This window comes from Puma concolor, chromosome E3 (assembly GCF_028749965.1).
Source record: "Puma concolor isolate L17-30 chromosome E3, mPumCon1.1.hap2, whole genome shotgun sequence".
NCBI lineage: Eukaryota > Metazoa > Chordata > Mammalia > Carnivora > Felidae > Puma > Puma concolor.
The window spans coordinates 3,758,090-3,775,093 of NC_141682.1; the positions used below are offsets into that span (position 1 = coordinate 3,758,090).

Sequence of the window (17,004 nt, forward strand, 5' to 3'; positions counted from 1 at the left end):
AGAACGTCATTAGAGTGAATGCCACTAATCTGAAATTAAGGACGGATTTTACCGGGGGCTGGATTCACGGTATTATTTGCGAAGTGAGGCACGGTTCTCACCATCAGTGATAAGAAGCAAGAGTGTACAGAGTTCCTAAGGGAGATCTTTATAGCACAAGGCCCTCAGGACCTCCTCTTGACAAAGTAGTTTGTGGGCATGTTAAGATAGTCTCACCTGCACTGACAAAGAGCCCCTCGAAGGTTCAGTGGCTTTAACACAATAGAAGTCCACTTTTCAGTTGCTGCCAAGTAGGACTGTTCCTGATCAGGGGGTGGCTCTCTTCGAGGTGATTCAAGGACCCAGGCTCTGCTGTGCCGTAAGACTAACTGTCATCTGTGCCCAGCTACCAGAGGGAGAAGAGCAAAGAACAGGCATGCCTGACCCTTAGAACCTTTCCAGAGACGGTACGCGCTTCTCTGCGCAGAGCCACCTGGCTCGGGGTTGCCGCCGGTTGCCAGGGAGGAAGGGAGAAGTGTCGGGTCAATGGTCAAAAATGCGGACTGCGGTCTGGTAAGGACCAGTGTGTTCCCCGAACCTTCTGGGCTTTGTGGGCTGACCTGTGGTTTTGGGGACCCTCGCTGGCCCAGTTTGAGATTATGGAGTCCCAAAAAAGGGCTCCTGTCCTATTGAAAGGGTATGGTGATGGGGCGCCTGGGTGGCGCAGTCGGTTAAGCGTCCGACTTCAGCCAGGTCACGATCTCGCGGTCCGTGAGTTCGAGCCCCGCGTCAGGCTCTGCGCTGATGGCTCAGAGCCTGGAGCCTGTTTCCGATTCTGTGTCTCCCTCTCTCTCTGCCCCTCCCCCGTTCATGCTCTGTCTCTCTCTGTCCCAAAAATAAATAAAAACGTTGAAAAAAAATTAAAAAAAAAAAAAAAGAAAGGGTATGGTGATACAGACCAGCTCCTTCCACCTGGTCTGAAACAGCTAGGTTCTCTCCTGAACGGGTGGAAATGTATCGTTCTTCTTCCAAGAGGACCGACATTTAAAGAGGGCTTTGCCAGAACAGCCGGGGCTGCCTCAGATGCCTTCCTGGCTTTCTTTTCGGCTGTAGGTTTTATTACGTTAGCAATAAAAGATTGAGACTGTATGCTCAGCTTGTGGCTGTCTGATCACATGGATTTTTAAAAAGCTCTATTCAGTGTCTGAGTCTTTGTGACAAAGAAGAGAACTTGAAACATTCTAAGGGACTGTTCTAACTCCAGTAACAGGCAGACCAAGAAAATATTAGAAAAAAAAAAAAAAAAAACGCGTCACCGTGACTAACTAGAAAATTGTGGACAAAATATAATTAGGGGGGATTTTGAATTTATTGGTTGTCCTCATAAGAAAAACAGGGGAAATCCCCATGTGTCAGAGACACGAAGGGACGGAAGCATTAGGTGGTGAGCTGGTGCGGTGGCTGGCCCAGGGGGCTGGCACGGGGAGGGGACATCCATCCTGGGAGCTGCAGGACTCAGGACATGGTGCCCATCCAGGAAAAGGAGGTTCAACTGTGAGTCTCTGCAAGGCGGGGGGTTGGAATCGAGACACTTGCCTACAGACAAGGCTCCTGAACACTGTACCATCTTTGAAAGAAGAGACTGAAAAGCTCTGCCCGAGGAAGTTTGTCCACATCTACCTGTCTACCTGGACGCTGAATGGGAAGAAGCGAAGTAACTCTAGGTCCCATGCCCGACTCAGGTTGGGGCTCCGCCTTTACACTGTCCCAGAGACTTTTAGAAAAGAAATTAATGTAAAACTTGGTTCCAGACACCAAAATCACAAGCAAAAAAAGAAAAATTTGACTTCATTAACATTAAAAGCTTTGTGCTTCAAAGACTACCATGAAGAGAGTTAAAAAAAGAACACAGTCCCCCAATCGTAGAAGATATTTGCAGATCATACATTTGATAAGAGAGTTATGTCCGTGATGTACATATAAAAACTCTTACAACTCCAAATGAAAAGATGCCCCAATTAATAACTGTACAAAGGATCTGAATGTCCATTGTTCCAAAGAAGACATACAAATGGTCAGTTAAGCATGCGAAAGGATGTTCAGTGTTATTCACTGCCAGGGAAATGAAGATGAAAACCGCAGTGAGTGGCTAGTTCGCACCCCTGAGGTGGCTAAAATAAAATCTAAAATCAAGATGGACAATAACAAGTGCTGTTATTAAAATAAGCATGGTTCAGAGACGGTACACTTGGTATGTCATTGGAAGGCCCTGAGGAACATCCTCACTGACCAGCTTCTTACCCCGGGGGAGACAGTGATCCACTCCTCCTGAAACGTTACGTGTTATAACCCAATAAGCGATTTCACTGGCCTCAAAAACAGAACAAATTTTTTTTTAAGACAAAAAGTGAAAAAAGAAAAAGAAAGAAAGAAACGTGGTCCTGGGCCAGACTTTCTGGGCAACCAAAGAAGGAAACGTCTATGGAGAGATACTGTCACAGCCAAATTGTCCCAGATAAAAAACAACTTTTAAAAGATGAAAAAGATGAATTCACAATTTTTGCCAAACACCCAAGGGAATACTCTGTCCTGTGTAATAATGAGATCCTTTTAAGTAAGGGAGGGAGGGAGGGAGGGAGGGAGGGAGGAAGGGAGGAAGGAAGGAAGGAAGGAAGGAGGGAGGGAGGAAGGGAGGGAGGGAAGGGAAGGAGAGGAGGAAGGAAGGGAGGGAAGGAAGGGAAGGAGGAGGGATGAAAGGAAGGAGGGAAGAAGGAAGGGAAGGAGGGAGGAAGGAAGGGAGGGAAGGAAGGAAGGAAGGAAGGAAGGAAGGAAGGAAGGAAGGAAGGAAGGAAAGGAGGGAGGAGAGGAAGGAAGGGAGGGAAGGAAGGAAGGGAGGAGGGAGAGATGGAGGGAGGAAGGAAGGGAGGAAGGGAAGGCAGGAAGGAGGGAGGGAGGGAGGGAGGAAGGAAAGAAGGAAGGAAGGAAGGAAGGAAGGAAGGAAGGAAGGAAGGAAGGAAACAGGACCTGATTACTTTAAAGTACATACCAGTATGAAAGAGAATATGTAATAAGTACGTTTAAAATTATTGAAGGCTTACAGTTGCAAGATGAATAAATTCTAAGCAATCTTATGTACGGCATAGTGATTATAGTTAATAATACTACTTTAAAGTTGCTAAGAGGTGCGCCCGGGTGGCTCAGTTGGTTGAGCATCCGACTTTGGCTCAGGTCATGCCTAGCTTGTGGGTTCGAGCTCCGCATTGGGTGCTTGTTGCTGCCCGTGCAGAGCCTGTTTCAGATCCTCTGTCCCCCTCTCTTGTCCCTCCCCCACTTGCACTCTCTCTCTCTCTCAAAAATAAACCAACATTAAAAAATTTTTGTAAAACAAAAAACAAAGTTGCTAAGAGAATATATCTTAAATGTTCTCACCACCAAAAAGGAACAATAGTTATTTGACCGAAGGAGGTGTTAGCTAATGTTATGGTGGTAATCTCTCTGCAATAAATATCACAAATTGACATGTTTCACCCATTAGTCTTATGCAATGTTGTATATCAGTTATATCTCAATAAAGGTGGAATAAATATTAAAGTCTTAAACTGTGAAAAGAAAGCATTGAAACTTTAAAGATAAAATGCCATTTTGAAAGCACTTTTTAAGAAAAAAAAAGGACACAGCCACTGAAAATGAAACACTACAATTGAGATGAAAAGCAGTTTAGACGCTGCTAAAGAGAGAATTCTCAAACTGAAAGCTAGATATGAGTAATCTATAACTATAACTCTAAAGAGTAAATAAAATACAGCACAGAGACACAGAGGTTGAAAACATGATAGGTTAAAAGGCATAAAGAATAAAATGACAGTGTCTGACATATATCTAATAAGACTCAGAGGGGAAGGAGGGAGGAGAAGAGAGTGAGGAAATATGTGGAGATAACGGCTGAGAAGGTTCAGAATTGATATTTTATCAGACTGAAGAAATACGCATCCTGAGCAGAATAAAATATGTCCACACCAAAATGCATTATGCTGCAAGTGTAAAGCCTGAAAGCCAAAGGGAAAATCTTAAAAATGTTTGGAGTGAAGGCATCTTACCTGCAGAAGGCAAGACGATTTGAAGCCGACTTCTCAAGGACAGTGGAGGACAGAAGGCGGTGGAATCATGGAATCATAACAATCCTGAAGGAGCTAAGAGAAAGTAACTTAACCTCAAGTTTTACACTCAGCTAAATTACTTTTCAAGGATTCTGTTCAGAAAAGTACAAATGATACGTGAAGATGAATGAATTGTAATAAAAATGGAAAATAATATTGTTTTGTTACATTTCCAAAGAACACTCTCAAAAAAACGAAGTGCACCAACGTCAAAATTGCTGAAGTGAGACTATATTTTTGTAAAACTCTGTTCAGCTGCTGCAAAGCTACCTTCACGATAGTGAGGAGAATGCTGAGGCTGTCAGCATCTGCGTAAACTCACTCCAGATGTTTTCCTCTCGCTCGGTCCTCTTCAGACCGTCTTTGTCACCTCCTACCCAGTAACTCTGAGTAGACTTTCTTGAGCGATTTTGTTTATTTTTGTAGGGATTTCCATGTTTCAGGTGATACCGGGCTATAGATTTTGTATCAAAAAAAAAAAAAAAAAGGCATAACAGATTTGTGTTTTGTCTTGGTTGGCAAAAAACAACAACACATGTGTGTACGTATCACGGAGAAGCACAAGCAGCCCCCGGCACCAACTGGATCAGTTTCGGTATTGCCACGTTTGTGGTTCACTTGTTGAGAAAGTTTTTGATCTAGAGTAAGAATTTTTCTTGCAACCTAAGCGTTGCTTTATGCTACACATTCTTCTTTTGAGGGTTCTGGCTTACAGAAAATTATTTTTTAGTTTTTAATGGGATGTTTGTTCAGTTAGAAGAGTTTGGGTTCAGAAGGTGCCTTCATCACAAATTGAATAATAGGGTTTTTGATCTTCATTTCAAGATGTGATGATTCAGATTTCAGACGCTTTTTAAAATTTTTTTAACGTTTATTTTTTTGAGGGAGAGAGAGAGTGAGCAGGGGAGGGGCAGAGAGAGAGGGAGGGAGGGAGGCAGAGAATCCGAAGCAGGTTCCAGGTTCTGAGCTATCAGCACAGAGCCTGACACGGGGCTCAAACCCATAAGTCATGATATCGTGACCTGAGCCACAGTCGGATGCTTAACTGACTAAGCCACCCAGGCACCCCCAGACTTCAGACACTCTTCGTGGTAGAAGAGTGGGGTCCTCAGAGCCCCTCTTAGGCCGATCCCTCCCCGCAACAGTACCAGTGCTTGCATATTGGCCCTCCCAACCTGCACATTCTCTTTCAGTGTTGCTGGATCTTTGGAGCTTGGCACCTCCACCTCTGAATGGTACTTCCAGAACCTCCTGCCGGAGGCAGCCCCTCACCTCTGACAGGCAGCCCCCCGCCCCCCAGTTCCTGTTGCAGCATTTTGATGTCTTGCCTTCCCTGGTCCTGCTGAATTTGAACACGTGCCCTCCCAACAGAGAAATCCACCCCTTCCAAGAACAGACCCTGCCAGGCACCGCTTAGCCCTCGAGGGTGGGTAGGAGCAGGTATGGGTCCCAAAGCCCAGTGGTGGAGTGCACCTGATGGGCAGGGAGGGAGCGGAGGGAGCTGAGGGGGAGAATAAACTTCAGACCGTGCCTCGTGAGGGTGGCCACACGCGGGCACTTACATACGGTGTGGCCACAGGCATACTGAGAGCCGGTGTGGGAAGCACGGAGCGGAACATTTTGAGCCACATTTAAATGACGTTTCCGATTTTGAAGTACGATCTGACTGGTTTCATGACATCTTATGATTTATTATGATATATTATAAGGATAAATGAGGCCCTAAAAATCAAGACTGAGCAGTGAGAAATCCTGTGGAGGAGAGGGAGCAAATGAAGGAGAAAAGAAGCATTGTAATCGGGATTGTTTTGAATGACAAAGAATTTCTAGGACTGTCCCCAAACTCAAGATGGCAGATTGGAAAGGGAGTTGAAGCTGCCTCAAAATAGAGAAAGGGTAAGATTAGTTACTGGTTTATTTTTACCAACTTTAAGATATTCAGATACTTTGTGACTAAACGGCGGATTGGATCCTGGTGGGATGTGGATCCGGTGACACTGTGATCCTGAATGCTTCCATGACCTTGCTGGGGGATGCTAGACCTACCTTTTCCATCTGAATACAGTTTAAATGGGTTCACAAGAAAATTATCAAAGCCGAGAGATTATCTAGAAAATAAAGACTCGCCTTTTAAAGTTTGATGGTTGTCTCAATACACATTCTTTCTGAACCACTGGAAACATATAGGACAAAATTAGTTCAGTGATGGGGCTCCCAGTGATGGGGGCCTGGGTGGTTCGGTCGGTGAAGCGTCCAACTCTCGATTTCTGCTTGGGTCACGTTCCCACAGTCATGGGATCGAGCTCCGTGTTGGGCTGTATGTGAGACTGCTTGGGATTCTTTCTCACTTTCTGTCTGTCTGTCTCCCTCCCCATCCCTGCCCTGCTCGCGCAAGCACGGTCTCCCTCTCTCTCTAAAATATTAATAAATAAATAGAATTAGTTCGGTGACATACGTAAACAGGAGAGAGTCAAACTTTATCCTGCAGGTGCACAGGTAAGATTTGCACAGCTTGCCTCCGGAGGCCCATCCCTTTGTATAAAAAGCACTCACCTAACTGGACTGGATGGCGTGCTCTCCAGCCCTGGTTTGCCCACCTGCAGCACGGGGCTGCTCACCCCTGCCTCACTGGGTTCGTGCGGCTCTTAGATGTGAGTGTGGATCCAAAGACCCCGTAGCACAGGATGTGCACTGAGCACATGGGCGATTTTCCCTCCCCTCCCTGGTCATGTGCATGGTAACGTCACCTGCTCTCTCCAGCACCCCTGCCGCCCTCACAAAATACCACATTTAGAGGTATCACTGAACCAGGGTCTGGAAGTGAGGATTTCCCCCTGGAGAGAAAAGCCTGTAGCTCCCACAGGTTAATATGAAAACAGCCCAAGCATATTGTCTTGCTGGGCGGATTCGGGTAAAATTAAGCATCTAAATACCCCGGATCTGTGGAATTTGTTGCTAATATTAAAGAGATTTACATTTCTGTTATATCTCTGCAGGCTTAATCTGATCACTCCAAAAGGCTCAGAATTCGTTGCTCTTTCAAGGACAACTTGATTGTTTGGGTAAAAGTTGGGCCTTTATTTATAGAAGCCTTTAGATTTTCGGTACCAACCTATTTAACTCATCCCCGGCAGTTCCTTCAGCCGCGCCTGAAAATGTGTCCGCCGAGGCTGTGAGCTCGACCCAGATTTTACTGACATGGGCTTCGGTACCAGAACAGGACCAGAACGGGCTCATCCTGGGCTACAAGGTACGCGTTCAGGTGACCGTCCTCGCGTAAGTTGTAATGGGGCTGCATGCCACTCCCCTAAACCAGGGAGCTTGTGTTTTCTTCCAGACCGACTGCACCGGCCCGTTTTGTGATATTCCTGTCTGGCGTCTTATCTAAACTTATCTAAACCCTCTGGGGATTCGGTGTGGCCATGACCTCTTACCATAGACTAAAGCAAGGCACACACAGTAGCCACCTACTTAGCCTTGAACCTCTGCTTCCAGGCTTTGTGAAATGGGAGTCGTCATCGTAGCTGCCTCTGAGGTTAGGTATGGGACGGAAGCCGGTGTTTTCTAGGGTGTGCGTGTCAGGTCCCTGTCCTTAGCTACGTGCACGCATGCCTGCACACCAGTACCCCGGGAAGTCCAGGCGGTGGCATCGGGGCGAGGGGCTGACCTCCTTCCAGCCTCTCTGGGAGCCGTTGCTGGGTGTAGTCTCACACCCGTTTGTGGTCTGTTCCGTCACCTCCTCCAGGCAGCAGGATGAATTCTCCCAGACGTGGCCAGCTGCAGACTTCTGCCTGTCGCCTGCGGGTGTCCCGTGATTTCAATCCCTAGTCTCTGTCTTTCCCCACCTGTTCCCGTGTCTCCCTTCCAGGGAGCTCTGATTGCTCCCTCAGGCCCCACGGGACATGGCAGTCCCCTGGAGTGGGTCCAGTGAGCCACGCTCCACACCACATACCTGGGTCCTGGAGAAAAGAGCTTGCTGTCCTCTAGTCACTCTGCTCCCTGGGGATCCCCATCTTCTGTGGCTTTCCGGTCACTGAGGGGCCAGTTCCAGAAGGGTGAGCTCTGAGGAAGGACTTAGGAAATGGGCAGGAGCAGGCGGGGCCGTGGAGGGCAGCATCCCGGGGTGCTGAGTCTGTGTGGGGGCAGCAGTACCTAGCCCCGGGGAGCTGCGGCCTGGGGTTCAGGCAGACTGCAGCGACTCTCCTGAGGCAAGAGCCCAATTTCCCAATAAGCTGGGACACGGAGTGGGGTGCAGGCTCCTGGAGGAAGCAGAACGTCTCTGTGTTCGTGACCGAGTCCTCGTTTCAGTGGCTGTGGCTGCTGTGGCTCCCGCCCTGTGCCCCAGATCTCACAAAGCGCGTCTCGGGCCGCTCGCCCCCACGGAACACCGCACGTGGAAACTGGGTCCACAAGCCAAAACGCGGCCGTCCTAGGGGAGGCAACGGTCGCCTGGTCCTTGCCTTGGGGTTGGGAGCCCCGGTGCCCCGGAGACCCCTTCCTGGCACTGCGCGCCCTCATGACCGTGCACTTGTGTGCTGATGCTCCAGATCCTGTTCCGGGCCAAAGAGCTGGATCCCGAGCCCCGCAGCCACGTCGTGCGCGGGAACCACACGCAGTCGGCGCTGCTGACGGGTCTCCGGAAGTTTGTGCTATACGAGCTCCAGGTGCTGGCATTCACCCGCATCGGGAACGGAGTCCCCAGCTCTCCCCTCCTCCTGGAGCGGACCAAGGATGACGGTACGGTCGCCGGGTGCTCCCACGGCCCGAACAGTTTGGATGCTTGTCATTTGTACTTAATTTTCAGATCCCCCCTTTTTTTTTCTCCTTGCCTTTTTTTCAGTTGAGAAAAACAAAACAGAATTGGTTTTCAGTCACTGTTTATATGGCCAATTTCAGCCCGGAGTGAATTTTTACAGCCTAATTATGAAGCTGTGCGAATTTCAGCCGTAACTTGGCAGCAGGCAGTGCAGTAAAGGCCGGGTGGGCTGGGGCCGTAAAACCCGCGGCCGCTTCTCCCGGGGCTGTGTGCACAAATCTGGTGAAGGACTCCGAGCCCAACCTGGGCGCCCCCGCCCTCGCGGCGCCCCCAGCTCCAGGAGACCCTGCGTGGCGTGCCAAGAGGCTGTCAGAAGTTTCTGGGTAGAGCTCTTCCCAGGCTCCGGGGGGGGGGGGGGGCAGCACGCCTGCCTCCAGGCGGGAACAGCACGCGCTTCTTGACGGCTCTGTTTTTATGGAAGTCTAAATCATCAGTAAATATGGTTTTCCACTTTGCAGATGTCAAACACTTAAAGGTTATCTCTTTTACATTTTTATTGTTAAGCTGACTGTGGCAAATGTTCGGCGGGGGAGGGTGTTCTGGGGGAAAACACCAATCTCCTCCCCCCACCCCCCCAAAACTCACCTCAGGGATCAGAAGCTTCTCACGGAATTCGACCAGCTGTAGCTTTTCATACACGTGTCTGCTGAAGTCATTAAATGAGCCCCCACGGCGCTCGGGCTGCTGAGCCGGAGGCCTCCTGTCCTGCAGGGGGACAGGGCGGGCATCGGGCTTCAGCTGACGACAGGAAGGAGCTCGGCTCACTGTCATGGTCATCCCATCCTGGACGCGGAGTCTTGGGGGGCTGGGGCGTGACCGGAGCAGCCAGGGCGTCCCGAGTCACAGAGACGAAAAGTAAAAAGGGCACGTGAAAAAACGGGCCTCACAACTCGGTCAGTTACAGGTGCTGCTTGCGAGAGTATAGGTTGGAAGTCAAGGAATGATTCTCCTTCTCTCAGAGTCGGAATTTAAGCATGTTTTCTACCCCCTCATTTCAGCGTGATCTATGTGACCTGCCTTGGGGACAGCACAGGGGGTCCGTGCCACCAAGGCTGACGTCAGAATTTGCATATGTGTGAATTGGCCCTGGCGTGTGAGCCCTTAGCCTCCTTCTTATGTTTATTTTGCCAAACATAGGTTCATTTTTTTTTTAATGTTTTTTAAGCTTATTTATTTATTTTGAGAGAGAGAGAGAGGGGAAGCACAAGCTGGGGCGCGGCAGAGAGAGACAGAGAGAGAATCCCAAGCAGGCTCCATGCCGAGCTGTTGGCACAGAGCCCGATGCAGAGATCGAACCCCCAAACTGTGAGATCATGACCTGAGCCCAAATCAAGGGTCGGATTCTTAACCGACTGAGCTTCCCAGGTGTTCCCAAACACAGGTTTATTTAAACACAAGTTTAGGGACGCCTCGGTAGCGCATTCGGTCAAGCGTCCGACTTCGGCTCAGGTCATGATCTCATGGTCTGTGAGTTCGAGCCCCGTGTCGGGCCCTGTGCTGACAGCTCAGAGCCTGGAGCCTGTTCGGATTCTGTGTCCCCCTCTCTCTCTGCCCCTCCCCCACTGTCTCTCTCTCTCTCTCTCAAAAATAATAAAAAAAATTTTTGAACTCAGGTTTAAAATCTTAAATGCTCTTCTCAGCTTCATAGCCAGATGCAGAACCCCACAGCCCCGCGTGACTGTAACACACATCATCCTGTTGTATCGACAGTTCTGTGCCCGTGGCCTCTTACCTGGGAATCAATCAGTTAAGTTCCAACCAGAAGTTCTAGTACAGGCCACGCACACCCTCGCCTCTCCATTTAAGTAAATGTATCTTACGCGGGCTATGACCCTGTTACTAAATGGCGCCACAGTCATGATGCACCAAAGAATTACATGCGCTTGTGAGCCTCAACTCTTCGTTTTCTAGGACGGTGCAGGAGGGGGTGGTGTGCGTAAGAGAAAAATCAGTGTTTGTCAACATGTTACTTTGTCAGTTGGGAGGAACTTGAGGCCACCTGGTTTATCCAGCCCCTGCTAGCGGGTGTCGAGCCCCAGACGGGATTCGGGCCAGACTGGCAAAACCTCGACCCTCAGCTTGACCTGCTGGGAGCAGGTCTTACGCTCAGGGGACGCCCAGCACGGTTTGTGACCACTTCTTCCGGAACTTGGAAAGCAGATGAGCTGGATTCAAAATGAGCTGTTTTCTCAGAACCATTAGGGGGCCACGCAGAGCGAGCTAGTTTGCAAAAGTCAGTCATAGACTCAGAGCGTCCCGTCCGTGATCAGAGCCTCCATGCTGGCCCACAGAGTCGCGCACAACCTCGCCACGTACCCACATAGCACCGTAGCGGCACCTGGCTCACGGTCTCCCTTCTTCCCTCCAGCCCCAGGCCCACCCGTGAGGCTCGTGTTTCCTGAAGTGAGACTCACGTCCGTGCGGATCGTGTGGCAGCCGCCGGAGGAGCCCAACGGCATCATCCTGGGTGAGGGAGCGGCCGCGAGGTACCAGGTCGTAGCTCAGAGGGAAACAGCAGTTGGATTGATTTCATCTGGTTTTTTTACACATCAAAGAGGTTGGGGGGAAAAACAAAGTCCTGCCCACCGTGGCCGCGCGTTTTCCGAGCTGAGAAACGTGGGACCCTCGGCTGCTCTGTGAGCTGAGCGCTGAGGTTTCCTTGCAGGTGGGAATTTCCACGTTGTTCACCCAGAACCTCTTCCTTTCGTTCGCGGTTCACAACAGTACCGTGTGTAATTGGCCTTTCCTTCAGCTCCGAAGCCACGAGGCTGTTTCCATGTGTGTTTGGGATACAACAGGCTCATTTTTCACGGGAGCCAGAGGCCTGGCCTTGGCTCCCAAGTTCCAGGAAACATCCCCTGCTGCAGGGCTTGCGCCTAATCCTTTGAAGAAGTTTCCGGAGTGAATTGTGTGTGCCCTCGTCCCCCGGAAATTTGTTTGCTTTTAACTTTTAGCAGGGCAACTCTGATAACATTGATGAAAAGCCTTAATTTTTCCTTGTTCCCCCAAGGCAGCAAGTTGTATTTTTAAATTTTTTTTTCAACGTTTTTTATTTATTTTTGGGACAGAGAGAGACAGAGCATGAACGGGGGAGGGGCAGAGAGAGAGGGAGACACAGAATCGGAAACAGGCTCCAGGCTCTGAGCCATCAGCCCAGAGCCCGACGCGGGGCTCGAACTCACGGACCGCGAGATCGTGACCTGGCTGAAGTCGGACGCTTAACCAACTGCGCCACCCAGGCGCCCCACAAGTTGTATTTTTAAAAAAATCATCAGTCCCTTTATTTATTCACGTTCTCGCCATGACGAATTAAGGGCCTCCTATATGCCTGGCGTCGTGTCCGTGGTGGGCAGTAAGGAGTGAATAAGATACGTCCATCCTCAAGATGTGAGGTGCTCAGGGCAGCACCGGGGAGGGGCCCAAATGCAGTGCAACATGATAGGTGATGGGACACAGATTCGAGAAATGCCCCAAAGCACGTCTTCCCGGGGCGAGGGGCTCTCGGTGGACGGAAGGTCGCTTTGGAACTGGATCTTGCAAAGAAGTGGCTTCCGGAGCCCTGGAGGAAGGGAAGAGGGTCATCCACTCAGCCAGACGGAATGTCTTGTGCCTCTGGTTGCGTAGACAGACCCAGGCCTGGAGATGTGGGCCGGGCCGGGGACTGCTGGGGATGGCCGGCTGCACCAGGCAGGGGTGCTCCTAGGCCTTGATGCGTGAAATCAGGCATTGAAAGGCACAGTATGTTCTCCAGACCCGGGCCAGCCCTCTGATCGGGTGCGTCCCTAATCCCAACGTGGGGCAGACCCCCAAATGTGTCAGTTTCTGTGCTGGGTGTTCAGATCAGAAACCTGAGCTTACAGACAGGTGGCAAAATTCACCACGTCTATCTGCTTCTGACATTAGGATTCTAAGATTTGGTTCAAAGAAGGGTTCGCTTCATTAAAAACTTTTTTTTTTCATGTGTGCTGAGGCCAGTAGGGAGTCACCCAAGGACTTGGGAGCAGCAAAGTGACATAATCAGATTTGTCTTTTAGGTGATAACTAAAGGGAGAGGCAGATATTTATGGAGTTCTTGTTTCATGGAGACGGGGCCTGGGGCATACCTCAGTCGCCTACACAAAGGCTGTGGCCCTCCTCGGTCTGACTCTTCCTTGGGCAGTGCCTGGAGTCACTAGATGGGGCGTCTTGCTATGAGCACGGTATTTCTGAATTGGGTGACCTTGGGAACTATAGGTTCTTGCTACTCAAATCACAATGAGCAGACGAAGAAGCCCCTGTTGAAGTATGTGTTTCGGATCCTGTCCGGACGAGACGGGATCTCAGACACCTGTTGGGCCCTGCGCCTGGAGCTCCAGACCTGGGGCGGAGGGTGGTGTGCAGGGCGTAGGCTACGGCAGAGGCTTTCTGGAGCCCTCCACACAGGGCCCAGACTGCTGCCTCTTCCGGATGGAGCGTATCCGATTACCCAGGGGACGTCCCCAGCCTGCTGTGAGACAGGAAACATGTCTGGAGCACAAAGTGTGAATTCCAACCTGTCACAGTACCCGGAGTCTCCAAGAAGCAGAGCCTTCCCTGCCTGCTGGGGGAGGGAGGCCCCACGGCCCTGGGCCTGGCAGCCCCCCTTGGCTTTGCCCTCCGCCCGTGCTCCAGTCCCAAGGCTGGTGCTAATTCTGCGCCCACCTCCGCACTCACTGTAGCCATCATGGACTGATAAGAATCATTCTGACAGGAGGACCCCACAGGAGATGGAGGGGAGGCCAGTAAGCGTTTCATGTGTGTTTCGCTCTTAGCGCAGACAGATGCGCGCTCTGATTTTGTAGCCATGGCTTTGAACTGCTCATCCGGGCTCCTCTTTGGGGAGGTTCTGGCCTCCGCCAGCACCAGCCCCCTGTGCTTACTGGTCGTCTGCCGGGAAGACCCCTGCCCCTTCTGTGCCTTTACCATCACATTCGATGTCACCTGTACCTGCACGTTCTCTCCACGCCCGTCCCTGCCTTCCTGCACCGACCACAATCACATGAGTCTCGCCATCCAAAAGTAAAATCTTGTCACTTATTTTTAAGGGTCTCTCTAACATCTGTTCCTCTGATTGAAAGAGCACTTGGAAAAGGAGAATTCAGACCATGATGGAATAGAATCTTACATTATTCAGATGGAGAGCCATAGAAAGTGTGGTACCACCCAGGCGAGGCAGAGATGTGGGGAAGCAGACACACTCATGTGCAATTGTTTGGAATGTGAACCGGCACAGCCTCTCTGGAGAAGAATCTGGGAACGTCTTGGCGAGGTGAACACATCTGCGCTCTACCTCCCGGGAGCCCGTCAGCGCTTAAACCCTGGAGGACGTCTCATACCGGGACCCAAGGAAAAACGGTCGGGGACACTCCTGGCTTTGAATATCGCTTTGAATAACAGGGGAAACCAAGAACCAGACACCTGAGTGTCCATCAGTAAGACCATAAAAAGGTATATTTTGGGATATTCACCCAGCAGAAAACACGGTAGCAGTTAAAATGATGAACGAAATTACACAAGTCAATACAAGTGAGTCTCAGAAACATTTGTTCAGGGAAAAAAGAAGTCGCGGGAGGATATGTGCAGCCTGAGAACATTCCTGCACCTTCAGAAACTGTGTAAACGTTATTTTCTGTCATTTACGGGTACACGCGTACAGGAAGGTGTGAACACGTGGGCAGGAACATACCCTGCGCTGCGACGGGGGTTACGCTGAGGAAGAACATCCAGTAGGGCCGCCGGACGGCTTCAACTCTTTCTGTCTCATCTCCCGTCTAATATGAAAACAAACAGTCCAATTTGGCAAGAATCTCAATATGTGTTCAGTTGGTGTGATGAATATATGAGTGTCCGCTCTGTAGCATTTCCAGTATTTTCTGTATGCTTGAAATATTCATGGCAAAAAAGGACAACTTGAAAACAAAAATGGCACATTCCCTATAAACTTTAAAAAAAAAAAAATTTTTTAAAAGGAACAGGAAGAAATGAGAATCACCCACAATTCCACCACCCCGAAACAATGTGAGTATCTTTGTTTCCTCCGGTCGCTGTTCTGATATTTTTATTATGAAATAGTTCACGCTTACACAGGAACCTCTTTGTTCTAGCGCGTTTACGTCGTGACGGCAGTAAACTAACACGCATACCTGCTGCCCAGTGTGAGATGGCAAGCCCGCCAGGCCCCCTCTGGGATTTTGTGTGTATCTCCCCGGTGGTTTCCCACGTGATTTCCCCAGAGCTGAAGTTAAGCCTAAAAATCTAATACTAGTTCTGCATGTCTTTAGATTTCATACAAACTCCGATGACAGGTTTTTCTGCAACCTTGCTCTCTTCTTCCCACGTCACAAATACACTGGCTGTCCACGTGCGCGCACAGCAGCTTGCCCGGCCATCCCCCGGCCGGGACGGTCGCAGTGCCCCCAGCATGTCTGCAACACACGGGTGCCTGGTGCTCCCCTCCTGGCGCGTGCGCGGGAGTGTTCCCCGGGGCACCCCCCGGGAACGGCCTCGTTGGGCCACAGAGTTTGCACCTTCCAAGCTCCGCACGGTGACGCCCATGACGCCAGACCATTCTTCTAGGTAGTGACACCAGTTTGTACCCCCACCAGCACCCCCACCGCCATACACATCCGTGCCAACACTCGACAGCCTCAGAGTCTAAATGTTTTGCCATTCTGGAAGACTTCACGTGGTGGCTTGTCGTGGTTTTACGTTGGGTTTCCCCAATGGCTTCCTCAACGCCAGATGTGCGTGCCCATCCTTGAGGGTCTGGGCATTTCCTTTTCCATCTCCATAATTTCTCCTTCTCGCTTGCTGGTTCAGCCACGCACTTAGAAGGTTTTCTTTTCTTGACGTCGTGTTTATCAGTTTGTCCTCGCAGGAAGGTTTTTCGGGACATCAGGTTGACCACACTGCCGGAAGCAGACACTATATACTCCAGTACTGCTGGGGGTTCTGCAGCGAGAACACACTCATTCAGATGACGTAATGTTTACGTGCAGATACGTTGCAGTTGAAACTTTTAAAAACACGGACCTTCTCCCAAATTGAGCAATCGTAAATAATAGGTGCAAGTGACATCTTTAGAGGTCAATTTCCACAGCGTTTCCAATGGTCTCCGAGGGTACAGGCCAGAAGCAGAATGACCTGGAGAAGGTGCTAGAACATGTCTAAGGTTCTTCATCTGTACTTCACACTCTCCGTCCGGAAGCACTGTTCATCAGTGCCCCTCACACAGGCTCCCGTGTCACTCCACCCTCACCAACATCTACGTTAACGTTTCTATATATTGGCCAGTTTAATAGCTAAAATGTAAAATTTATATGGGGGTCATTTTCACAGTTTATTAGCCATCAGGTTTTTTTTTTTTTTTATTCCTTTTGGGAATTCCCAGCTTATGTTCTGTACTGGTTTGCTGGGGCTCCCATAGAGAGCCACAGAACAACAGAAATCTATTTTCTGTCAACTCTGGGGGCTGGAAGTGAGAGACCCAGGCATTGGGCAGGGCCAGCGGGTCCTGGGGCCTCTCTCCTGGGCGTGCAGATGGCGTCTCCTCCTGGTGTCCTCACCTCATCGTCCGCCTGACCCCTTCTTGTAGAGGCACCTGTCACTCCAGATCAGGGCCCACCCTAGTGACCTCATTTTACCTTAATCCTCTCTTTAAAGACCTTGTCCTCAAAAATAAAATAAAATAAAGACCCTGTCCTCAAATACAGTCACGTTGGAGGTGCTCAGGGTTAGAACTGTAACCTAAGAATTTGGGGGGATTGCCATTCAGCCCCTAACACCCCCTTTGACCATTTTTCTCTTGGGGATTAACCCTCTCCTCACGGCTTTTCCGTGCCTGACACTTTGGCCGCATCGAAGTACCAAATGGCCGAGTGAGAGCCCAGACCCTGAAGTCCGGTCTGGCTCGGAGGCCTGGCCCTGCTGTGTTAGTGCCACGACACGGGGTCAGACAACTTAACCCAGTAAATACCAGCCAGCACAATCGTTGACAATATTATCTGCCACACACTTGCTCTTTTAACTTTGGGC

General features: G+C 50.0%; 1 protein-coding gene across 2 annotated transcripts in view; it reads left to right on the plus strand.

Moving 5' to 3' along the window:
• SDK1 (sidekick cell adhesion molecule 1) overlaps positions 1-17,004 on the plus strand; it is an 888,233-nt gene that overhangs the window by 778,428 nt on the left and 92,801 nt on the right. For both annotated transcript variants that reach the window (XM_086692476.1, XM_086692475.1), the window contains exons 26-28: positions 7,271-7,386; positions 8,684-8,873; positions 11,321-11,419. In XM_086692476.1, coding sequence (XP_086548602.1) covers positions 7,271-7,386; positions 8,684-8,873; positions 11,321-11,419 — 405 coding nt within the window. The remainder of the gene's footprint in view (positions 1-7,270; positions 7,387-8,683; positions 8,874-11,320; positions 11,420-17,004) is intronic.